The following is a 25,937-nucleotide window of genomic DNA, read 5'->3' as shown; positions in this document are numbered from 1 at the left end:
AAAACTATTTAGTTAGGTTTAGGCAACAAAACTACTTAGTTAGGTTTAGGCAACAAAACTACTTAGTTAGGTTTATGCAACAAAACTACTTAGTTAGGCTTAGGCAACAAAATTATTTATTTAGGTTTAGGCACAAAACTACTTAGTTAGGTTAGGTGGTTTGGGTTAAAATATCACCGGAAGTGCCATAATTTAAGTATGGAAGTTATGTGACAAATAAATCAACATTGACTTCTGGTTTCAAACGAGACATGAACACTGGTCTCCTGGGCAAAGGTCCGGTGTTTTTTACTCACCCATCTTCCCCCGTCTTGAAGTCAATGGGTTTTTTGAATGGGTTTTTAATTTGATGCCTGAAATGAGGTCTGTGGTTAACACAAGCTCAAGAGATTTTAACGTTTTGTTCTAAGATATAAAATACGTCAGTAAATACCCTACTCGTGAATTTTAAAGCTTTTATGTGTCTTAAAAAAGGTGGTGGCTAACAAGTGGCTAAATGAGACTACTAAACAGATTTGTACACCTTTACAGCCTCGTTGTGTATATTCGCGTTTATGCGACCGTGATGTAGTTAGTTTATAGCCTAACGTGAGCTTTTTTACTTCTGGCGATTGCATTTACGCTTCAAAAATCATAAAAGTGGTGTTCATTTGTGGAGATTATCTTGCTGAACAAAACGTGTTAGTATTGTAAATGTTTGTTTGACACAGAGCTTATTTTCTGCAATAATCTAAAACCAAATGGAAAAAATCACATTGACTTTTTGTCAAGAGAACCCAGGGCGATGCTAACTTCCTGGTTGGCCTAAAAAAATATGTCATCCCTGCATGGAGCACTTTATTGAACGGACAACACAGACGTGTCATTGTCACCCTTGGGGAGTGTACAGCCAGCCAGTCAGTCATTATCATGAGAATACCTCCAAGCAGAATCACAGAGATCTATCAACATCTCTGCCACAAAGCACAAGCATTCCCCTTCCCGAAAACTTTTGTCCTTGATGGCGTCACTCGCTTGGCTCTAAGAACTGGGGCCCTCTTCCTCATGCTGTGTCTTGGCAACGAACTCCATAGGACCATCAGATAGACAGAAAACTGAAGCTCTGTGCTGGGTAGTAGGAGGAAGATGGTTCCTGGAGTGCTGTGGGCGGTTGAGTGGGGTTGTGTGTGTCTTCATTGAGGTTTGAGGAGTGATCCTGGGGGTGGATTGACAGATGAACATCCAGAGATCGCAGATTCGCAGGTAAAATTTCGAGGGACTGGCGAAGGGTTTCTTCATATGTTGGTGGAGCCTAGAATGTAATGTGACAAAGGAAATATTATGATGTAATAGATCTAAAGATGTACTTTAAAGGTAACTCCCTGATTTTAGACAAAGATCAGTTTACAGTCATGGGGGGTTCTAGTCATCCTGTGAAAACTGTTGTATAAACTTAAGAAAAAGCTCCTGAGGCGATGCTACTTTCAAATTATGCTAGCTTTCCAACATCTTCGACCCTGCCTTTAAGTAAAAGTAGAAATACCATAGTCTAAAAATACTCCATTACAAGTAAGAGTCCTGAATTCAAAATGCTACTTAAGTAAAAGTATTCAGAGCATCCACATGTACTCAAAAGTATGAAAAGTAAAAGTACTCTTTATACAGGATGGCTTTTATTTAGCATTATATTATTATAGTATATTATATTATTCTGTTTTTATCACTTACAAATACATTTTGATGTTATCAATGTGGAGCTAGTTTTACATGTATATACTACTGGGTAGATTAGTAGTATAGTACATCATCATCAGCATATCATATGTTTTTTTAAATGTAAAAAGTAACTAAAGCTGCCAGATAAATGTAGTGGAGTAATAAGTACAATATTTTTCAGTGAAATGTAGTGGGGTAGAAGTTGCAAAAAATGGAAATGCTCAGATATAGTACAAATATGTGAAAATTGTACTTAAGTACAGTACTTGAGTAAATGTACTTTGTTACATTGCACCACTGCTGCCAGTTGGAGAAAAAAATCAACCAATCTGAGCTTTGTAGGTGGCCTATAGGAATGTGGATATCATCTTCCTACGTATCTTGCCAGCTAATTAGCTCCTTGGAAAAAATAGAGACAGAAAAGCAGCCACTAAAATGTCAACAAGCCTGGATGAGATTGACACCGCTGCTGTACAGGTTGTTGTAACTCGACTTACAGAAATAACTCTTAAACGTTACATATTTCTTCAATCATCGTAAAAAAAAAAAAAGATGGCTTATAGCTACAGAGCTGGAGATTGGAGGTGATTAGCCTAGCTAGCATAAAGACTGGAAACATTGTGAAAAAGTTAGCCTGGCTTTAACTTTGGGAGTTACATGAAACTACCTCCTAGAACTATTTTATTGGTGTAGCTTACAACAGACCAAGCGCAGTTACTTCCCAAAATCTTGTTGTCACAGTGAAGTTTCCAGGTTTCATACCGTCTTTCTTGTACAGAGATCTACAACCTGTGTTGACAAACCATATCTAGAAACCCATGCTATAGCTGTAGATGTCTTACAGAAGTGCTGATGGGTGGGTGGATAAACTATTATTCAAGCAAATAGTTACAACATGTATCTCACTGGAAAACAACTCATTTTGACATTTCTGTGTTGATACAGATTAAACAATTGAGATACATGTTAAAGCTGTTTCACACCAAGCACGGATTTTGATCGGAAAAATTTGCACGGAAGTTTATAAAAACTGACGAAACAATTTTGTTTTTGGGGTAAAATGTTGTTGGACAGATGGGCTCTTTTCAGTCCATTGGGACATATTTGGACTATTGGTGTTTCGGAATAATGGGCCGTCCCCTTCTCAACACCCAATAATGTACAACAAACCCTACTACTGCAACAACCAAATAGAGGACAATATATGAGATTAAGATCGCCCAGCAGCTGGGATATGATGAAGACGGTAATGAAGCTGATATGCAAATGCTATAACACTATATGTTGCCACAACAGCTAACGTTAATGTTAGCATCAAATTTGGGGTCCGATTACTTTATGTATTGTGTAGTTAACGTTAGTCCCTTAGATATTTTGTGTCTTTGTTTTATTGTGTGAAGTGGATACTGCACTATTTAGGAGGAAACATTGGACCATTGACGAAGTTGGAACACGGCAGTACGGATAATTCGCACCAAAACCAGTGTGCATAGTTAATGCGGATAATTGGCATGCCGATTTTCCTTATTCCCGCACTGCATTTTCGCATCTTACTGGTGGCTTTTAGTGAGCTTTAAAGGTGTTAGCATTGTTATTTTTTAACTTTGGAGAGAGCAAGGCTAGCTGTTTCCCCCTGCTAGTAGTCTTTATGCTAAGCTAGGCTAATTGCCTCCTGACTCCAGCTCCATACTTATCCCTCAATGAGTGGTATCGATCTTCTCATCTCACTCTTGGAAAGAGAGCGAATAAGTGTATTTCCCAAAATTTTGAACTATTATTTTAAACTGTTTTCATGTGAAGGTGAAGTGCAATAAATGTGTGAAGGGGAAACTACCTGGATCCTCCTACAGGACCAAACCAAATCTGTAGCTCTTTGTGTGCTCACCTCATCGTTGCAGCCACTGAGACCGAAGCGCTGTGAGAGCATACTGTGGATCTGCCTTTGCCGGTCCTTCACACGAACGCTCTCGTAGGAAGGCAGCCTCGGCAGAGCCCCGTTCAGGTGGTAGTCGTTTGGCTTCCCTATTATAAACAGCCCTCCAGGAAACTAGATTACGTGCATACACAAGCACAAAAACATCAGATATAAAAGTTCTGTCAGATGTACTAGATGCATTTCAAGTCTTTGTAACGATCACAGTGGTAAAGTCACACTTTTACCTGGGGTCCGATGGCTCCCTGGTTCACGGCGGCACTGTGTTCATTATCGGCGATGCCAATCAGAGAGTGCCTGCTGTGGTAATGGGGATAGTGGGGAGCATCCTCCTGGGAAGAGAGATCATCAAGGATTAGTTATCATTTTACAGAGTTAATAGTTTCTGTTAAGTTACTCTACATGGTATTATTGCTGTTAGTAATATATTAAGGACAGAGTCTATGGCAGTTTGTCTCATTTCAACATCGAATTACAGCAATGAAGGACATCATACGTCCCTCAGAGGTACCCTCTTTGAAAGTGATAATTTGTGTAAACCAATTCAATTCACTCCATTAGCTTCCATTGAGGCAGAAATCTCGGAAATGAATACCTCGAAATCTAGTTAAATTAAACCAAAACTATCTGTATGGCGGGATACTACTGGAGGTGATAAACATGCTTTTCTTTTTCTTTTTTTATTAGGATGGCAAGGTGCTCCAGTGGAACAGTGATTTTCATCGTACAACTTTAACCCTTTCACAGTGTGTTTTCAGTTCATGAAAGTTAATTATAACCTTTTCAGTCGCCTAAAAATGTCTTGTTCAGCGTTGGGTTGTACTTAGCTCTCGTGTCACTTCTTGGCTGCAAAAGACCAAGATGGTGATGGCAAAAAAACAAGATGGCGACAGCAAAAATGTCGAACTCGAGGCTTCAAAACAGCAGTTCGCAAACCAATGGGTGACGTCACGGTGACTACGTCCACTTCTTATATACAGTCTATGGTCCAGCCCAAAAGGTCCCAACAGCCCCACCCATCAGGTGAATCAGGCCATGTCTCTGGGACTATTCTCCTTTTTTGTTGATGGTTTATTCATTTTCTATTGCTACTTTTGTATACTGCGTACACGGACTTCTGTTTACTATATGTTAATGTTAAAACTGATTTTAAAAAATGGTACAAAAAGAGAGAGAGAGTATTAATGGGGGTGAAAAGAGGATTTGAACATTATTTCTCTGAGCGGGGAGTAATAAAGTAGCCTGTTACATTTATGTAGGCTACAACTGTATACCAGCACCGAAAGACAATCTCACCCTAATACAATCTTGTATGAAGGGGTCAATTCTGTAAATTGTTATCGAACAGTTGACGTGACTCAAGTCTTTCTGTGGTTACTGTAGTAGATCGTTGTTCTTACTGTGTAGTCTTCTGTGCTGTAGGGTCTGAATCGGCAGCAGAGAGGACCTTTTCTGTACAGGACCACCATCAGCATCAGGGTCACTAAACAAAACACTACACAGGACGCTGAGGCAGAGGGGGGAGATAAACAGCACAGGTAGGCTACATGTGGACTACATTTCATACTATATAAAGACACTGGACACCAAATGGCAGTAGAGTTAATGTCGATGTGATGCCTATAATTCAATTCAAAGTGGCTTTATTGGCATGGAAGTTTAAAAAAAAAAAAACGTTGCCAAAGCATCAAAATGCAAAACACAAATACACAATAATATTAATATGAATATTAAACAAAAGATTACAATTGTTTTAAGGGCTGCCATTTGTAAATCTCCTTTTTAGAATAATTTCATATACTATTAATAAAAAAAATTCAAAATAAACAATACAAAATATAGATAAGAAACAATATTTCCCTGAATGGTTAAAAAGGTTCTGTTGACAGAAGTGTCATATGACACATTTATGTTGTGTCAGGGTACTTTCTATGGAAGGCCATTTCATTCAAAATTAAATATATGTAGAAATAAATAAATGAATATGCCTATGAAATAAATAAATATTGCTATGAAATAAATAAATGGGGCAATACATGTGTAAATAAATGGAAAGATGGAAATAAAAGAAATACAAACTAGAAAAAAATAAATAAAAGTCCCCTGAAATAAATAAATAAAAGTAGTCCTTTGAAAAAAACGTCCTTTTTTGAAATAAAAACCTATTTATTTATTGAACTATATTGACTAATTTATGTATTTATATTTACATTTATATATAAATATTTATTGTCTCATTTATTTATTTCAGGCTTTATTTCATAGGCCTTTTTATTTATTTAATATCGAATGAAATGACATTCCATAACTTTCATGTTGCTATACCTAGGGTTTTGAGAGGTTTATACATTATCATACTGTACATACAGAAATCATATTCAAGCACCATGTTGTGTTTTCAGGACATATAGACTGTTCTTTAGTGGAGATTTCTCCCAGTATTATAATTGATGTAATGCAATGGTAAATAAAAATATGTATACAACTTTTTAATGATGGTCAGCAGCCACTACTAAAAGGATTAAACAAGCAGAGTAACATTATGCTTTTCCTCACTTTATTAATAACATGTGAGATGAACTCACTTTGACAACACAGAGAAATAAAAAGGTGCTGCACTCACCTGAAGCCACAATGACAGTCAGCAGCTCCGGTGCCATCGCAGGAATCTCTTCAGAAGTCGGAAGGGATGAAACTTTAATCTCCTCTATATACACATTATCTACAACTTTCAAAAAAATCAGTCATTTGTACTCGAGGTGGATGAAAACTGTCTTTTTTCCACCCCAAAACAACTTGTTAGAAACTCCTGCACACGATACAGACACTAGATCCCCTGAGATTAACCAGCGGGTAAATATTAACACCATGACAGAGAGGAGAGTGGTGGAGTTACCAGCACAAATAACTCACCTCACACTGACCTCACTCTGGGTAAACAAAAGCAAAGCCGACTCTTGTGCAAACTCTAGTGGAATTAATGGAGACGCACGCAAAACTAAACTATTATCATCAAAATATGAATAAGAAAGCTCAACAAATCACTAAAACCACTGCTAGATACAATAAAACATTAGGAAATAATATCGTATTGTGATTATTCTGTTATTATTACATATAGGTAATATCATTGTATTATTATAATTATTAGGCTATTATTATTATTGATGCATAATGTGTATAAGACAAGCTTTAACTCTATAACAGGTTGTGGTGGAGCTCATATTAACTTGTGTATAAGGTTGGATGTGTTTAATCTAAATTATAACAATGCATAACAGTATAACTTTATTTAACAGTAATATAACTTTATTTAACAGCAATATAACTTTATTTAACAGAAATATAACGCTATTTAATAGCAACACAACTTTATTCAACAGCAATATAACTTTATTTAACAGTAATATAAATATATTTAACAGCAATATAACTTTATTTAACAGCAACACAACTTTATTTAACAGCAATATAACTTTATTTAACAGAAATATAACGCTATTTAATAGCAACACAACTTTATTCAACAGCAATATAACTTTATTTAGCAGCAACATAACTTTATTTAACAGCAATATAACTTTATTTAACAGCAATATAACTTTATTTAACAGCAATATAATTTTATTTAGCAGCAACATAACTTTATTTAACAGCAATATAACTTTATTTAACAGCAACATAACTTTATTTAACAGCAATATAACTTTATTTAACAGCAACATAACTTTATTTAACAGCAATATAACTTTATTTAACAGCAATATAACGCTATTTAATAGCAACATAACTTTATTTAATAGGAATATAACTTTATTTAACAGCAATATAACTTTATTTAACAGCAACATAAATTTAGTTAACAGAAATCAACTTTATTTATACTGTATAGCATGTAGAGACAAGCTGAGAAAACCAGTTCAGAGTAATGAACATTGTTTTGAAAGAAAATTTGGAATTCTTAAAATTTGCACAAGGCCAGGACCCTGAGACCCATGTTTATTATAATTTTGACTATTTACACCCGTGTTTTTCCTTCTGTGACATGTGAAAATATCTTCTAAGAATAAAGGATATTTGCCATTACATCCGCTGCTTGGTGTGTCAAGCCAGTTGTGGTCACAACCCTCATTTTGACCTGGATTTGACCTTTTTTTTTTTTTTACACACAACACCTCCACCAGGGGTCTCCATATAATTGGAAATGGTTCTATTTCATTTGTAACCTTATTTTTAATCACTTCCTTTCAGCGCAAACTGTTTAAACCGAAGATCATCTCTCTCATCCTAAATTGCAGACAGTGAAATAACTCAGAAACAACTGATGGAACGTAAACATCACCATAATGTTTCTCACTAAATGATGCCAAATGGGATCCCTGGTGGCCTATTCATATTTTGGGAGCCTTGAGATAAAAACATTAGAGAATCTCTTTGTTATACCCCCGCGACAACGTATTTGGGGGTTTAAAGCTTTCCGCGTGTCCATCCTTCCGTCTGTCCGTCTGTCTGTTTCGTTGCTCAATAGACTAATTCCATTAGATCCTAAAGGGCAAAACCTTTGGACCTACTTTAGTAGGGGTCAAGCAGTGAGCGTTTACAGCTAAACGGTACGCTACAAGACGCGCTTGCCTAGTTTGACCGTTTGATCGGACTTTACGAGTGATTGACAGCTGGCTCCATTGAATGAACAGCCAATAGGAACGCTCTCTCTCTCTCTGAAATGACCTGTGATTGGCCAAAGTCTCCCATTCGATACCACCACTGTAGGAGACGCACCGGCCTTTCCATTAACTACAATGTAAACCCATCCACGGCAAGGGTAAACGTCAGGGAATGTGCTGTGAATGGGAGCAGCAGAAAAACTTTTATTTAAAAAAGTTATTTTTATAAAACGTTCACTATATCCTGACAGTAGTGCATGAGACAGGTAATCTAAGAAAAATGCGCCTCTGTGTCCTCCGGTGCTCCTAATGGCATCTGCAAGATATCACAGACTGGAGGAAAACAACCAATCAGAGCCAAGCTGGAGTTTGTGACCAGGCAGACAGTTGAGGAAATATCAAGCACCGCCCACCAGCCGGAGCACAGCCAATAGGAACGCTCAATAGGAACGCTCTCTCTCTCTGAAATGACCTGTGATTGGTCAAAGTCTCCCGTCATGGACTAGATTTTTTTAAAGCCTGAAAACAGAGCCATGAGGAGGAGCAGAAGTCTAGTTTTCTCTCAGAACACTTGAATTATAATATGCTGAAAGGTTACTATGGATTGTTTGCCCAATGATGCCAAAAATATTCTGCCTACTGCAGGTTTAAATTGGCATATTCTAAAAAAAAATAAGATTAGACCAGATGTCCTTTTGTTTCCCCCCATCATTATACAAAGGTTTACCATATTGTATGACTATACCTGTTGTATGTTTACTGTATAAATAATTAAACCGTTTATTCAGACAAACAAACAAACTGTTTATCCATAAAATATGATTTAAGGCAGAAAAATAATCTAATGTTGAGAATCTATATCCCCTATCTATCGTCCTCCTATCCTCCTCCAATCTCCCATTCTACAAACTTCCCATCGTCTTTATCCTCTCAATGGCTGCTGAGTCGCATCCTCTCTCCATCCTCTCTCCATCCTCCTCCTCTAGTTGCTCCTCACCTCCCCCACCACCAACCAACCAACCAACCAACCAACCAGCCCCTATTATCTCTATTGTATCCGGCTGCGTGATGATGATGTGGGTGAACTGATCACGACGACATGCCTTTAATAAAATGTGAAGTGATGTAGGCAGAAGAAGCCCACCGCAGACTGATTCACTCCACAGGAGGAGCGTAAAGGAGCAGCTCAGTCAGAGGAGGAGGTCTGCGTGGGGAGGATTGGCTTCACAGAGAGAAAGACAGAAAGAGACGGAGCTGCGTTGGTTTGTCAGCTTTTTGTTATTTCTCCTCAGCACCAGGCTCCTCCAGCTGTAAGCACATGGAGGACGACAGGATGGAGCGGATGGAGTCCATGGAGCCGATCAATGCGCACTACACCACGGCGTACCCGGAGATCCATCCCGACAGCGGGTACGAATCCAGAGACACCACCGGAGGAGAAAACAACCAGGCGAAGACTCCACCACCTCCGACATACGATGAGGAACTGGTGCACAAGGTATGAAGATATGTGGTTACACTGAAAACAAACAGCAGGTTTTGAAATGTGCTACAAAGTGACGTTTTCAACTTTACGCGCGTACTTTATCAGTCTCTTTTTATTCTTCTGTTATTTATCCATTTATTCACTGGCTTGGTTTTTGCGCTCTCCATGGTGCTGATCTTCACTTGGTCCGTCTCCAGTAATGGTTGAGTGTCAAATCTGACCCCAAAAACATTATAGGGCTGTCAATCGATTCAAATATTTAATCGCGATTAATCGCATGATTTCGATATATAGTTAATCACAATTAATCACAAATTAATGTCATTTTTTTTTTTATCTGTTCAAATTGTACCTTTAAGGGAAGTTTTGTCAAGTATTTAATACTCTTATCAACATGGGAGTGGACAAATATGCTGCTTTATGCAAATATATGTTTATATTTATTATTGGAAATCAATTAACAACACAAAACAATGACAAATAATGTCCAGAAACCCTCAGGGGTACTGCATTTAGCATAAAAAATATGCTCAAACTGCAGCCCAACAGGCAACAACAGCTGTCAGTGTGCTGACTCGACTATGACTTGCCCCCAAACTGCATGTGATTATCATAAAGTGGGCATGTCTGTAAAGGGGAGACTCCTGTGTACCAATAAAACCCATTTTTATTCACATATCTTGAGGTCAGAGGTCAAGTGACCCCTTTTGAAAATGGCCATGACAGTTTTTCCTCGCCAAAATTCTGCGTAAGTTCGGAGCGTTATTTTACCTCCTTCACAACAAGTTAGTATGACATGGTTGGTACCAATGCATTCATTAGGTTTTTCTACTTTTATATGATACCATCTTTATATCTTCACTCCAGCTTTAAAACTGAGCCCACTACAACCTAAAAATCGCAAGTTGCGTTAATGCGTAAAAGAAATTAGTGGCGGTAAAACGAGTTTGCGATAACACGTCATTATCGCGTTAACTTTGACAGCCCTAGTTTTAATTGTGTTGTTTAAATATAGTCTCTGTAGCGGAGGTTAACGTGTTAAAGCTGCAGTCGGTAACTTTGAGCAAATATGAAAAGTTAGAGTGCTCCAGAGATGATGTATTTTTTGTAGGCCAACCAAGAAGTTAGAATCACCCTGGTTCCCTTGACAAAAAGCCAATGGGATTATTCAATTGGGTTTTATTTGCTAACGTTTCAATTTATGTGTTTTTATTATGCGCCATCATGAAATTCACTACCTACTTCTTCTTCTCCTTTGGTTTTACCAGCGGACAACCAATGTTGTGCATGCTGCCACCTACCGGAGTGTGTAACATCATGACATTATAGAGAACACTGTAATTGTTTCTCCCCTTTCTCTAACAGACAATCGTAAAAATCATTTAAGAAAATAATAATAGGCCTAATAATTAACCCTCTGAGTCCCACATAGACCCGTTTTTGTCTAATTTAGGGGGTTACAGGGGGTCTTTAGGGAGAGATAGCAGGTCAACAGTGGATGTCACATAGAAGTGGTGTACATCATCTGAAAGCTGGGAACCTGAAGATTAATTTGAGATGCAAACTTGAATTGATTAATTAAAATAAATTGTGAAAGTGTATAAGGGCTTAGAACATTTTGATGGAAGTATATGATGACCGTTCCCATGCTCTATTATGTCTCATAAGTTGTTGCAGCAATTTTGGGGTTGCAAAAAGCTGCATGTGGTGTGCATTTGTGGAGATTATTTTACGGAACAAAACGTGTAAATATCATAAATGTTTGTTTGCCACAGAGCTTAATTTCTGCAATAATCCAAAACCCAATGGAAAAATCCCATTGGCTTTTTGTCAAGGGAACCAGGGCGATGCTAACTTCCTGGTTGGCCTACACAAATACGTCATCCCTGCAGCACTCTATTGAGACATTAGTGATAATAAAATATTCCCTGACACCCTATGAAGCGCTCTCATATCCATACAGCCTAATCTCAAGCGGTTAAGGCCACATTAGCCTACATAGACCAACAAGTCAGTGTCGAGTTTAGAGTCCAGACTCCAGTGATCCTCTGAATCTCCCTCCAGCTCAGGAGTGCTGACTTCTGACCTCACTGAAGATGGAACAGAGAGTAACGAGAAACTCCCTTTGGGGCTTCAGTGACATGTCACATTATATTATGAAGCTGTATCGCAGGAACAGCTTCCACTTCAGTGAAAGGGAGCTGCGTCAGTCAAAGCTCGTTGGCGTTTTGCCATGCCCTACTTTCTTTCAAATATCAGTCACTGGAGAAATGAGCGCACCGACAGCTTTTAGTTTAATTTCTTTTCCAAAAGTGAACATGATATTTAGTAAATTTCATCATATTTAACACATTTTATCTGATGGTGGTTGACAATTACAAGAAAATATAATCACTGCTCTTGTAATCTACACGCAGATACAATCTGCTATAATGTTATCGCACTTAAAGTAATTTATCTGAGTGTTTCTCGGGATCGCTGCTAAGTGACATTAGTGTAAGTTTAGTGAGAGCTGAGTTTTCCCAAAGGCTAATGGTCCAATGAGACATGAACCATTAATGTAACCGTTATGCACTTTAACCAGCTGCCTTTAATTGCCTCAGAAGCTGCGTGAGTGCATGTGTTAGGCCTGTATTGTGTTGTGAAAGGGGAGCAGGTGCTTTGCAAAGGGGCTGAACAATACAAACTGTTCTTTCAAAAATCAGAAGCGGTTCTTTCAGGCGAACCGTTCCTTCCTCCCTCCCATTTGTCCTTTGTCTCACCGATGCACTTTTTGTCTCTTTGCTCCGAGCGGTTAACAGCTTTTCTTCCTCTCCATCTCACCTGTGCCCCCCCTGAGGGATCACACATGCACAGCAAAAATGGGGCTTCTTTGAGTGCTCTTTGGTTTTTTAGTGGTTAGACATAAATGACTCTGTAGTTTAAAGGTGCTCTATTGTATTTGTTGATTTGGGAAACGGTAGATGGCAGTGCATCAGGCTGTACGCCTTTCCGTTCTTACCTTTCACAATAAAAGCCCTAGACCAAGGGTCTGCAACCTGCAGATCCGGAGCCACATACAGCTCTTTAGCTCCTCTCCAGTGGCTCCCTGTGGATTTTTTTTTTGAAATTAGTGTAAATGAATAACTGCTTTTTTGTTTACATTTTCATTTTTATTTATCATTGTTGTAGGACTATGGTAGGACGGTACGACAGAGTATTACGGCCACATTGAGGAAAATAAAATAAATCTGAGATTTCGAGAATAAAGTCATAATGTAACGAGAAAAATGTTGCAATATTATGAGAATAAAGTCAGAAGTTTACGAGAAAAAAAGTCGAAGTATTATGAGAATAAAGTCATAATATTAGTATATATATGTATATATGTATAGTAGTAGTAATTTTGCAAGTTATTTTATTTTTTTCTCGTAAAGTTATGACTTTATTCTGGTAATATTACGATGTTTTTTCACATAAAGTTATGATGTTATTCTGGTAATATTATGACTTTTTTTCTCATAAGGTTATGAATTTATTCTCGTAATATTATGACTTTTTTCTCGTAAAGTTATGACTTAATTCTCATAATCTCAGATTTTTTTACCTTCAATGTGGCCCCTACCTCACTGCAAATGTTTTGCGGCTCCAGACAAATTTGTTTTTGTTTTTTTTTGCCTAGAATGGCTCTTTTGATAGTAAAGGTTGCCGTCCCCTGCCCTAGACATATGCACTGCGTCGCATACTGTAGTCCTCTACATAGAACTCCCTGCATAGTGATTAGGGAGTGGTGAATGAGCCCATCACTAACAATGCATTAGTCCATCTCTCACTTCTTTATTCTGTCTGTGGCTCTCAGCCCCCAAGCCCATCGGTTCCTACCGAAGACGGATAGATCAAATTAATTTTGGAGTTTGTCAGCAACACCCAGTACTTCTCATGTGGTTATTCATCTAAAATGTGCTAATATCACAATATATGTTGCTATCATGATATAAAATAACATACAGTATACCATGGTGGGAAAATGTTATCCTCTCTCTAAGAGCTCACAAGCATAGAGGCACACATATTGCCACCACCACTAATGTAAATGTGCGTCAGCCATCAGACTGACTTCTAATATTGGAAGCTCCGGTTATCTGCTACTGTTTCTGCAGGCTCAAATCCCAGCTGTGCAGCATATCGAGCAGTCTAAATTAGTGGCGATATGAAAACTGTCAAGCTAAATTACATTCTAGGGTGTGTGCTGCAGATTTAATACTCTCCAGCAAAGATAAAAGTGACTTCAGCTAGAAAACTCCACGTTCTCTCCATTCCCTAAAGGGTGTTTTCTGCTACTAACGGGCATTTTTAAGTCCCAGCAATGACATTTTGAATTTATGTTCAAATTTGCAGTACAATGCTTGATAAATATATACTCAGCGTTATTGCCCATTGTGACATTAAAATGTATGAAGCATTTTATGAGTCCAAACACCACCTTTCTTCATGTTCCACAACTGTGGCATCAATGTTGAGATATGTAAAATGAGCTAATTCAATTACAATATGACATTATCTCAAATGGAATTGTTTCATGTACATATTACTTTACACTATATAAAAAATATCATTTATCATCTCTATATCATCATATATATGATTTTTTTCATCTAAATGCACCATCAAACTGTCCCACACTTCTGAGTCCTTACACTGAACAAATACCATAATAAAAGTTTTATTCAAAGCCCAAAAAATCCAGTTTCCATGGAAACAGAAGTTAGCAAGTGAGCACATGGATGACAGGTTGGGACACCCACTAGGTGACCTTCAAGATCAAGAAAAACAAAGTTAAGATCACCTTTTCTTCTGAAGTATTTATTGTGTGTCCTTACCATACAGCTTAGTAAATTGTGTATTTTGAACTACATTTTAAGAATAACTTAATATTACTGTTTAATTCATGTATATTAGATGTCAAGAGTCAGAGCTAACGTAGCAGATTTATCTGCAAAATTAGCAAAAATGACATTTCCACAACATGTCCTTATATTATTGTAGTGACATTAAACATTAGAGTTGAAATAACTGTCATAAAACACAACATATTTTATATTTTGGTGTGTGAAGACTGACATCTATGGTGTCCCTCTGTCTACATTTTTCAGGGTGTCGAGAAAAATCATGAAATCCCCCTATTTTTAGAAAATGTTTTTATATCAGTATTTACTATGATGCACAAAGCTTGATGAATATGAATTTAAATGTCTTAGAAGTATTAAAGAAATTAAATAATACATTATATATTATATTATTATTTATTACACGGTTGAATACTCGATTCTGATTGGTCAATCACGGCATTCTACGGTCTGTTATTTCTTCTCATACCTTTGCTATGTATAACAGACCGTTGCTATGGGCGCAGTTCTGAGGTCGGACTCTGGCGGACCGTTTTTGTGTGAAATTATTGATTTCTTAAGTAAGTAGCCGCGTAATAAGCGGGATAATGTACAGCTAGCGAGTCATTGGGCGATGAGAGACCCTTCTGCTTCGCGTCAGGGTCCACCGGCATCGCCCTGTCGGGGTTTCTTTCACAACAATAACCGGCTCGCTGTACATTATCCCTTACATAATATATTATAGAAAACATATAAAATTAATTATTATAATGTTGCTGTGAGGACATTTAGTAAGAACAAATTATGAAAACCATAAAAACCAAACATGTTACAGATTAAAATCTTAACCACTCTATATAATTCTGTGTACCTGTTTATATGTATTCCATACTCTGATGGTTAAATTCATAGAGGTTGAGAGTCAAAACTGAACGTAGTTGCAGAAACACCTAAAACTTACTTTAACTTCCCATACAGTAAAGGGACTTTACTAGACCCAGTTCATATTTATTACCATTACCATAACCTTAGAAGTTCTTAAAGGTCCAATATTGTAAAAGGTGAGATTTTCACGTCTTTTTTATTATAAAGCAGGTTGAAGTGCTATATAAATACAGTGACACTATCAAAATGCTCAATCCATGGAGAAATACACACAGCCCGTATTCAGAAACTGTGCCTTTAAAACAAGCTGTCAGGATTTCTGTCCATTTGTGATGTCACAAATCTACAATATTTAGACCATTTTACAGTTTTAAACGCAAACCTTGTAAATGTGTCCCAGTTTATTTCCGGTTGCAGTGGATGTGAATGACATCAACCGACAGGAAGTAAACATGGACCTGAGCTGTTGCCTAGCAACGCAATTCCGTTGCATTCTGTTGAAATGTGCTAAAACGGAGTGTTTCAGACAGAGGGTGAATACAGGTATATTCAGGCAGACATTATGAGGAAAATAATTTTTTTTTTTTAACATTACAGCACATAAACATGTTTTAGTTAAAACGTAAAATACAAGAATGAAACTGAAAATTAGCATAATATGGGACCTTTAATTAAGCTTCTTGGTAAGAACAACCGGGCTCAAACAGAAAGGAAGCATATTCACTGGCACTTAACAATCTGCTCATGAGCCCTGGAGGTGAATATTATCTCTTTTTTCTTTATCATCCTCTTTCTCTCTCTCAATACCACAACAACATACTGCATACATCATCCATGTCTAATTCCCGACCATCTGTGGTGTATCACCTAATTGCCTCCCGTCTCCAGTGGGGTTTTCTGAGACAGGCCCACTTCCCAGCTAACCTCTGTTACCGCGGAAACAGCGTCGTACCCCTCCCCCCCACCAAAAACACACTCATCTCCATAGCATAACCGTTATGCTATGGAGATGAGTGTGTTTTTGATTATGCCATAATGCATGTGTGATTCTACATGTATGGCTGTTTTTCTCCACTGATTGTGTCCTCAGACATGAGGCAATGGGATTGTTCCATTGGCTTTTCGATTATTGCAGAAAATAAGCCCTGTTGCAAATACACATTTATGATACTGAGGGCTAAAATACTAACTCATTTCAGGGTTTTAGGATTCATTCCTGCACCACTCTATTATGGCCCCAGTGTGTAAAATACCCTACATTTTCCCATTTGCTAAAAACCTAAGCATTGATTTTGCACATAATCAACCATCGCACATTGAATCCTTAGGTACGATTCAAATTATAGTGTCATGCCACAAGAACAATGCTGTTTCTTTGTTTCAACGTTTTGCCTGGAACATTTATCCTCTGTTTTTTTTTACCTTTTAAAGGTCCCATATTGTGTTCCTTTTCAGGTTCATACTTGTATTTTGTGTTTCTACTATAACATGTTTACATACTGCAATGTTCAAAAAAACCTTTATTTTCCTCATACTGTCGGCCTAAATATGCCTGTATTTACCCTCTGTCTGAAACGCTCCGTTTTGGCGCATTTCGACGGAATTGCGGCAAAATTGCAACAGAAGTGCGTTACTAGGCATCAGCTCGGGTCCATGTGTACTTCTTGTCAGCTGATGACATTCACATACACTGCAACCAGTAATTAACTGGGATACATTTAGAATATTTACGTTTAAATCTGTGTAAAGGGTCTAATTATTGTACATTTGTGACATCACAAATGGACAGAAATCCTGACAGCTTGTTTCAAATGCAGAGTTTCTGAATACGGGCTGTGTGTATTTCCCTGTGGATTGAGCGTTTTGATACTTTCACAGTATTTATATGGGACTTATGCCTGCTTTATAATAAAAAAACATGAAAATCTCACTTTTTTATAATATGGGACCTTTAACGTGATATCATGTGTAGAGCTAACCACCAAGTACAAGCCCCCTTTTACAACGTTCTGGTTTTAAAATGAGTCAATTGGAAACATTAAAAAGTCAGCTGTAGACATTGTTTTCAACTAACTAATGGAGCTAAAGTTAGCTTAATTAGCTAGCTAGCTACACACAGGTGTTATTTGCCACCAAAGCTGCTGGCGAAAGATCTCACAGCAGTTCTTGAAATAGTCACAAAATGTGATCTATTTGATTTGTGTACACAAATTTCCCTTTTTTCGTGACTCTCAGCGCTACTTTCAACAACGTATTTTTCGTGCTTTTTCCTACGAATGTCCAGCAACAGATCACGTTTTAGGTTAAAATAACTCCGGAAGTGCCGTAACTTAAGTAAGGAAGTTACGTGACAAATGACTCAACTTTCACAATCACGGGGATTGCATACGAATCGATTTTGTGCTGACCATCACAAATAATAATGTGAAATTCCTGCCCTAAAAAGCCATAGTGCTTACTTTCATCACTGGCTAAATGATCTCCTTCTTTTTTCAATTGCTGCACTGACTTCTTTCTCAACAGAGAGAATAACTAACTGCAGTTATTGCCAATGCCTAAATAAAGTTGATGTGAAAATTCAGAGGATGCATGATTGCTGATGCAGTATCCATATTTCTTTCCACAGTTGAGATGTGACACATTTCTGAGAGTTTCTATAAAATCCCTCTAAATGCTGACATCAAAGGGAGGCTATAAAACCTGTAACTGTTGAGAAAAGCTGCTCCAGTTTCTCAACTCTAATCCTTTCAGCCTTTATCATTCTGAAAGCCTTAAAGGGGACATATCATGAAAAACTCAGTGAATGTGCACACACATCTGGGTATCTGGAGTGTCTACCAACCCATAAACTGTGAAATAAGACAACCCAGTCAGTTTTTTTCTGGGCTGTCTAGAGCAAAAAACTTGTGATTCAACAAGCCAATCAGATTTAACTCCCCTTCCTATGTCACATGCAGGCTCATTAGAATGTACCGCTCACAGCTTGAGAACCAACTTTGCAAAGATGCACCATATATAGAGCGTTTCAGATATACAGGTATATTCAGGCAGACAGTATGAGAAAAATAATCTGTTTTTTGAACATTCATGTTCTAGTAGAAACCCAAAATACAAGTATGAACCTGAAAAAATGAGCACCGAGTTGCAGTTCAACCACGGCCTAGTTTACCTCTCTTGCATTATTTTTGTACGGACCAGGGACGGAGTGTCAATACATGCACGCTCATTACGTGCATAGTGTCCTTTAAAAATAAACTTCTGTTTTCACACGAAGTTAGGTTTAGGCAACACAACCACTTAGGTAGGGTTAGGAAACGGTCGTGGTTGACGTTAACTTCACTGACTAGCAACTCACGTGACTCACTGGGCTAACGATACCGACGAGTAACGACTGACGTGACAAAATAAGTCACCGTTACTTTTAGCCCTCGTCATCCCTGCACCTATAACCTGCACTAAAAGGTTCCAGACAAGATAAACATTGGTATTGGCAATGAAAAACGTTGGTATTGAACACATTTTTCTTTTTTAACTATGAACCAATATTGGCTCACTACTCGACATCTTGTTAGACCACTTCTGAACATCAGCGGACATTCACAACAGGGTCAAAATTGGTCACTTCTGAACAAAAATGACCCATCGCAACATAATAGACATCTACCTAGGCTGCATTTTTAGCATCAAAACGGCCAAATATATTCTCGGGAAAACAGCGAACAGCTTGGCTGAGACTCATTCACTCTATCCGTCACAGTTGGCGGGCACTGTGTGTGTGTGTGGAGGTGGTGGTACCTCAGCGTGACTTTTCTAAGTGGGCTACAAATGAAAGGCAGGCCTATAGAAGACAAAAGTATTGACTGCTGGCCCCGGTGACTAACTTGGATGCGTCTGAATGCTGCCTTTCATTCATTTCATTGTCTTGAAGGTTATCTCCTCCAGCTTGTGAGTCACACTGTAATAGCGGTGCACTGCCAAGCTCTTGTAATAAAAAAAAGATCATATTATTTGTGCTGCTTGGAAGCAGAAGATGTCCACCGTGACGCAGATGCTGACTCACAACCCCAGAATTATAAAATGATTGCCAGCCAGAAAGGAAATGATTCTGATACCAATATAACTTTTTTACTGACTGTTTTTTCCCCGCAGACGATCCTGGTCGGAGACAGCGGAGTGGGAAAGACGTCTCTGTTGGTGCAGTTCGATCAGGGGAAGTTCATCCCCGGCTCCTTCTCTGCTACAGTGGGCATTGGATTCACGGTGGGTGTGTTGCATGCACAATTTATCTGTGGTTATCTTTTACACATTCTCTTGAGGAAATGAAGTAGGTCATATCACACGTTTAAGTACGAGGGAACCGGAAGTGCGAACTCGTTTCAGGGTTTTAGGACTCAGGGAGGCAGAAATCTCAGAAGCTAGGCCAGGGGTCTGCAACCTGCATCTCCGGAGCCATATTCGCCTCTTTAGCTCCTCTCCAGTGGCTCCCTGTGGATTTTTAAAAATGGAAATGAATAACTGTTTTTTGTTTACATTTTTACTTTTATTTATCATTGTTGTAGGTCTATGGTACGACGGGGAATTAGGGACACATTGAGGAAAAAAGATAAATTTCGAGAATAAGGTCATAATATTATAAAGTAATTTTACATGTTATTTTCTTTTTTTCTCGTAAACTTCTGACTTTATTCTCGTAATATTATGACTTTATTCTCATAATATTACGTATTTTTTTCTCATAAAGTTATGACTTTATTCTCGTAATATTAGGAATTTTTTTCTCGTAAAGTTATGACTTTATTCTCGTAATATTACGACTTTTTTCTCGTAAAGTTCTGACTTTTAATTCGTAATAATACAACTTTATTCTCGTAATATTATTACTTTTTTCTCATTAAGTTATGACTTTATTCCTGTAACATTACGACTTTATTCTTGAAATATTTCGACTTTTTTCTCGTAATATTTAGACTTTTCTCTCGTAAAGTTATGACTTTATTCTGGAAATCTCAGATTTTTTTTCCCTCGATGTGGCCCTAATACTCCGTAGTACATTTGCACTTTGGCCGTCACTGCATTAGACTTATACACTATATACTTAGACTATAAACTGTGTTACCTTCATCACAATGATCAAATGTTTTGCAGCTCCAGACAGATAATGGCTCTTTTGATAATAAAGGTTGCTGACCCCTGAGCTAGGCAAAGGGAAATCTTTCTGAAAGTTATTGAAAAGATACTGTAGGGCTTTTATTGTAATGTGAACAAATAGTTCCTTTGATCAGTCTTTAATCCGTGCCAGTGCCCGTTCTAACGTCAATTAAAATCTCTTTCTGCTTCTCCCCAGAATAAAGTGGTGACTGTTGACGACGTAAAGGTCAAACTACAGGTCAGTAAGCAAATCAGTTTCCAGGGAAAACTTGGTCTGCTTTCACAATAGCATCCTATTTTTAGAGCGCAGGCTGGTTTCCTCCTGGGCACCAGTGTGTTGTAACTGAAAATTAGAGTTGACTGAGTGGAACCAGGCCGAGCTCTTTGTTTCCTTTTTTCTGTTTCAGATTTGGGACACGGCGGGACAGGAACGGTTCAGAAGTGTGACACATGCATATTACAGAGATGCACACGGTGAGGCAAATATACACCATGATCTACATGCTGTGATTCTTTTACCCATAACAGTCGTAGAGATGGGCAGCAATATAACCATGTGTTCATTCATCTTTTCTCTAAAGCTTTGCTCCTCCTGTACGACATCTGCAGCAGAACCTCCTTTGACAACATAAGGGTAAGTCTAGGATATGTCTACCGCCTGGAAATATGGGAATGAGTGAGTCAGGAAGTAGAAACAGCCTGTAACAAAAACAAATACAGCTACAGAGAGCATACAATGGTCTCTGTGGATCAACTATCAATAGCATTGGCACATAAGTGTGAAGTGTGTGTGTGTAATTAACCTGCTTTCCACGTTTCAGCCTAAATGCAAACACACTTTCTCTCTGTTTTTGTTGGACTGTCTGTGTCCGTGTGTGTTTCTCGTTTCAGGCATGGCTAACAGAGATCCATGAATATGCGCAGACTGATGTAGTCATCATGTTGCTGGGCAACAAGGTGAGGAGAAAAAGTCTTGAGAAAATAGAAAGTGATGTGATCTTTAGTGAAACCTGGCCAGAAAACTGTGGCTTCTTACTGTATGATAATAGATGTAGGCTACAATAAACATTTGTACAGCGCCCAACAGCAGACAGACACAGTTAGTAACTAGCTGAACTTAAAGCTGAAGTAGGTGAGATTTGAGCAAATAATTTATGATTAAAAAAAAGTATTTTTTTATAAAACGGTCGCTATATCGTGACAGTAGTATATGAAACAGGTAACCTCTGTGTCCTCCGGTGCTACAAACGGCATCTGCAAGATTTCACAGACCGGAGGAAAACAACCAATGGGAGCCAAGCTGGAGCCTTGCCGTCTCTGAGCAGCTATCAGTCACTCGCAAACTCTGATCAAACGGTCAAACTAGGCAGCGCTGATCAAATATTAATCAATATTCTGTTACTGTAATGACTATTTCTCTCCTCAAATGTTTTCAGAAACATCTTGTAGTGTAGCATGTTGAGATCAGTTAAGGAAATACCAAGCACCGCCCACCAGCCAAAGCAAACTTTCTCCTTTTACAGCTAAACAGTGCACTACAAGATGTTTCTGAAAACATTTGAGGTGAGAAATAGGCATTACAGTAACAGAATATTGATTCACATTTGATCAATGCCGCCTAGTTTGATTGGAGTTTGTGAGTGATTGACAGCTGCCTCCGTTGAATGAACAGCCAGTAGGAACGCTCTCTCTCTGAAATGACCTGTGATTGGCCAAAGTCTCCTGTCACGGGCTAGATTTTCTAAAGCCTAAAAACAGAGCCATGAGGAGGTGCAGAAGTCTAATTATCTCACAGAACACTTGAATTACAATATGTTGAAAGGTTATTATGGAATTTTTGCCCAATGATGCCAAAAATATACTGCCTACTGCCACTTTAAGGCTGGCCCACACTAAAAGATTTTTCAAATCTTAACAGATTCTGAAAAATTGAGAGAGCCCACACATAACGACATGTTAGGTTGAATTTAACAGTTTTGTTCCTGTAGTGTGTGGAGTGCAACGATTTGGCCAAAACAGCTCACTACACACTAACAGATTCCATTCATGAACAACAAGAGTCCAGACTAAAAAAAACGGAAATCTTGCCAAATCTCTTGCGATCAATTGGGACTTTAGTGTAAACAAACTTGACGGACTACGGGCAGGAAGAATTAGCGATGTTAGTTTTTGCAATACTTTGTACATTTCTATTACGATTTGAAGATGAAAACGGGAAAAGCAAGTGGATTCCCATTTTTTTAATTAATAAAACACAAAAAAATACAAAATAATGCGTTGTGTATTTGTTTATCCTTTTGTCAAACAAGTTGAACACAGCTTTGGACGGATGGCACACAGACCGACTAGTTTAAGTGCATTTGTTTTCTTGAATGTGTTGTCCTATTCTAACTGTACCACGCTGCATCTCTCTGTCAGGCTGACATGAGCAGTGACCGAGCCATCAGGAGAGATGAGGGAGAGAGGCTGGCCAGAGTGAGTCGCCTGTTTCATTCACTGCTGTACAACCTTGACTGATGTGGTTCACTCTGCTGCTCACTGCTGTCTGCTCCTCTTCTCGCCTTCAGGAGTATTCAGTTCCTTTCATGGAGACAAGTGCCAAGACAGGAGTCAACGTAGAGCTGGCCTTCACTGCCGTTTCCAAGTATGAACATAGTGGCTTTATTAACACTGTACACTACACATGCTGTATCTTCAGTCTGCTGTGCACAATTAGCAATTGCCACTACAATAATTTGTCAAAATCTATTATGAATAACTCTGAATGGGGTTTGGGAATGGGAATTGCTGTTTTGTTGTTCTTGGATATTCCATTAATTAACTCCAAATTTGGGGTGAGCTTTTTTCATAAAACGGCCTTGATTTTACAATTATTAAATACAAATGAAGGGATTAATTAATTATTTATATATATTTTTTTATTTGAATGAGATTTTAAACCTTAAAATCCTTTATTCCGTTCAGAAAAAAGGAAGGGCTTAATTAAATATTTAAATGCTAGTTTCTTTTTTATTTAATTAGATTTTTAAATCCTTTATTCCATTCAGGAAAAAGGGATGGGCTTAATTAAATATTTAAATGCTAGTTGTTTTTTTATTATTATAATTAGATTTTACCCCTTAAAATCCTTTATTCCATTCAGAAAAAAAAATTAAGAAACCCTCAATGTATTACAACCCATTAATGTATCCATCAAATATAATATATACCAAAATGATGATGAAGAATTTCTTAAAATATCATTCATTTGCACAGGGAAATATTTTAGACCCCTATTTCAATTCCAATGATCACATTGATTTCTGAAAGGAAAACATCAAATATTTATTGATATGAATAATATTAGGCCTACACAAAAAAAGTGAATTCATTAAGAGTAATAGATTTTTCATATGATTAATACAATTATTTTATTAGATGACACCAGTGTAATGATAAACAACAATCTTTACAGATGGCTGAGACAAGTTGCCCCACACCTCATACTTTTGACTGCCAAATACTAGTGATAACACCAATGATGTGGATTCATTTAAGGTAAAAATCCATCTGTTTACTAAACTGTGTGATGTCTGGTTCTGTTCTTCAGGGAACTGAAGCACCGGGCCGTCGAACATCCCAATGAACCCAAGTTCCAGATCCATGAATACATTGAAGCACAGAAGGAGAAGTCAGGCTGCTGCAGCTATTTCTAAATCTCTCCTCTCCTCTCCGGAGTGCTGCTCCCACCGTTCTGTACTGAGTGGGAGGAAGCCCTATTAACTCACTGCTGCTCCAAAAATACGATGCTGCCTATCATTCAAGACTAAAAGCCAAAAGGAATAACCGAGCTAGAGACTCACAAAACCCACGGTTTTCTTTAGCCGACAGCGGTTTAACCCAGCAACTGAATATTTGTCATAGAAATCTTTATCAAATAGTATAAAAAGTTTTTAAGCTGTTTGAGGAAATAGCCCTCTGCTATTTGCTTTCTTTGTGAGAGTTAGATGAAAAGATCCAAACCACTGTTGTGTATGTGTGTTAGCCTGGTTCTGTCCAAAGTTTAACAATACACCTACAGCTCCAAAGCTCTTAAATGCATGGGTGTTTTTTCAAACATACTTACCGATCTGTCACCAAAGAACGTATATTTCTAAGAAGTGAAAGTTAATTGGTCGTTCCATTGCAACACCAGCGCCCAACAGCAATGCTACGCTTCTGCCATTTTGGACTGAAAGCGACTACCGGATGCCAGTTAAACGTCCGCCTACAAAGTGCCGTGCAAAAGTAAAACACAATTATTTCTATTCTATTCTACTGGGAAGTTGATTTCCCTAAAAAAAAATGTATCTTCTGATTTACAGATGTCTCTTTATACATCCATGGCCACAGACTCATTACTGTTTACAGTCCAAAATGGCGCCATCTAGCAGCTGTTGTCAAAAAAGCACCAGAGTTTCGCCTCTTTGCTTCTATGATAGGGGTGTAACGATTCATCTACTACATCGATGTATCAATTTATATTCCTACTATCCAACTACATCGATAGGTACTCGACAAGTTGTCCTTCACAGGGGACGTATAGCCACCAGGGGGCGATGGAGATGTTTTGGCTTCACTTTTGGGGAGCTGTCATGTCGTCCATCTTTATATACAGTCTGTAGTCTAACCACATCCCAAATGAAGCTCCTTACTTAACGCACAGACATGAGATTGATCTTCTTATCTAACTATTTATATAATTCATGCTTCTTTTGAACAATTTTTGGTTTGCCTTACATAGATCTGAGAATAAAAATAGTTGTTCTACCTTTTAATTTACCATTAAATCATTGTTGGTGGAAATACAAGGATATTACAAACACACCATTTTGCCAAAGTGGAAGACACTAAAAACTAAAAATACACCACTGGCAATAGAAGCCAGAAGAGCACACAGTCTCAAGGCAGACTTAGTTTGGATCATTGCTACATCCTTATGTATCATGCAATCTACCAAGAGATCCAGACAAAGGCCATACACTGTTTCATGGATGCAATTCAAAGCCAAGTACATGGACAAAAGCCCTGTCTGTTTATGACGCGCTCAGACTGGCACATTCTTGACAAACTGTTCTCGAGAAAGTGACAGTCGGCTGCTGCCGAGCGCCCGCTGACTCAAGAAAAGCTCAGGGACACAGCTGGATGAAAAGTTAATGTGCTCTGAGCGCCTGGCGAGGCAGACGGCAACTGCTACTTGACAATGCTCCTGGGTTGGATTGCCAATTTAGTCCTTCATATAG

At 38.1% G+C, this 25,937-nt stretch overlaps 2 protein-coding genes across 4 annotated transcripts; one reads left to right on the top strand and one right to left on the bottom strand.

Annotated features, from left to right (window-relative positions):
- Positions 1-704: 704 nt before the first annotated feature.
- Positions 705-6,517, bottom strand: LOC119478877. 2 transcript variants are annotated; one of them, XM_037753888.1, is made up of 5 exons: positions 6,252-6,517; positions 5,029-5,135; positions 3,856-3,960; positions 3,581-3,742; positions 705-1,291 (listed from the first exon to the last, which is right to left on the bottom strand). In XM_037753888.1, the coding sequence occupies exons 1-5, from the start codon at positions 6,286-6,288 to the stop codon at positions 1,079-1,081; spliced, it is 624 nt and encodes a 207-aa protein (XP_037609816.1). In that variant the 5' UTR covers positions 6,289-6,517; the 3' UTR covers positions 705-1,078. The 2 variants fall into 2 exon arrangements, with proteins under 2 accessions (XP_037609816.1, XP_037609817.1); XM_037753889.1 differs by having other exon boundaries at positions 5,029-5,123; positions 6,252-6,516.
- Positions 5,051-24,916, top strand: LOC119478876 (ras-related protein Rab-37-like). Of its 2 annotated transcripts, XM_037753887.1 has the most exons (10): positions 5,051-5,166; positions 9,585-9,790; positions 19,678-19,788; positions 20,873-20,914; positions 21,084-21,150; positions 21,258-21,310; positions 21,568-21,633; positions 23,095-23,151; positions 23,244-23,320; positions 24,266-24,916. In XM_037753887.1, exons 2-10 carry the CDS (start codon positions 9,611-9,613, stop codon positions 24,369-24,371), a joined length of 759 nt encoding a protein of 252 aa, XP_037609815.1. In that variant the 5' UTR covers positions 5,051-5,166; positions 9,585-9,610; the 3' UTR covers positions 24,372-24,916. The 2 variants fall into 2 exon arrangements, with proteins under 2 accessions (XP_037609815.1, XP_037609814.1); XM_037753886.1 differs by lacking the exon at positions 5,051-5,166 and having other exon boundaries at positions 9,298-9,790.
- The last annotated feature ends 1,021 nt before the right edge of the window (positions 24,917-25,937 follow it).

The sequence above is a fragment of the Sebastes umbrosus genome, chromosome 20 (genome assembly GCF_015220745.1).
Source record: "Sebastes umbrosus isolate fSebUmb1 chromosome 20, fSebUmb1.pri, whole genome shotgun sequence".
Lineage (NCBI taxonomy): Eukaryota > Metazoa > Chordata > Actinopteri > Perciformes > Sebastidae > Sebastes > Sebastes umbrosus.
This window is presented reverse-complemented; position numbering and strand designations above follow the sequence as displayed.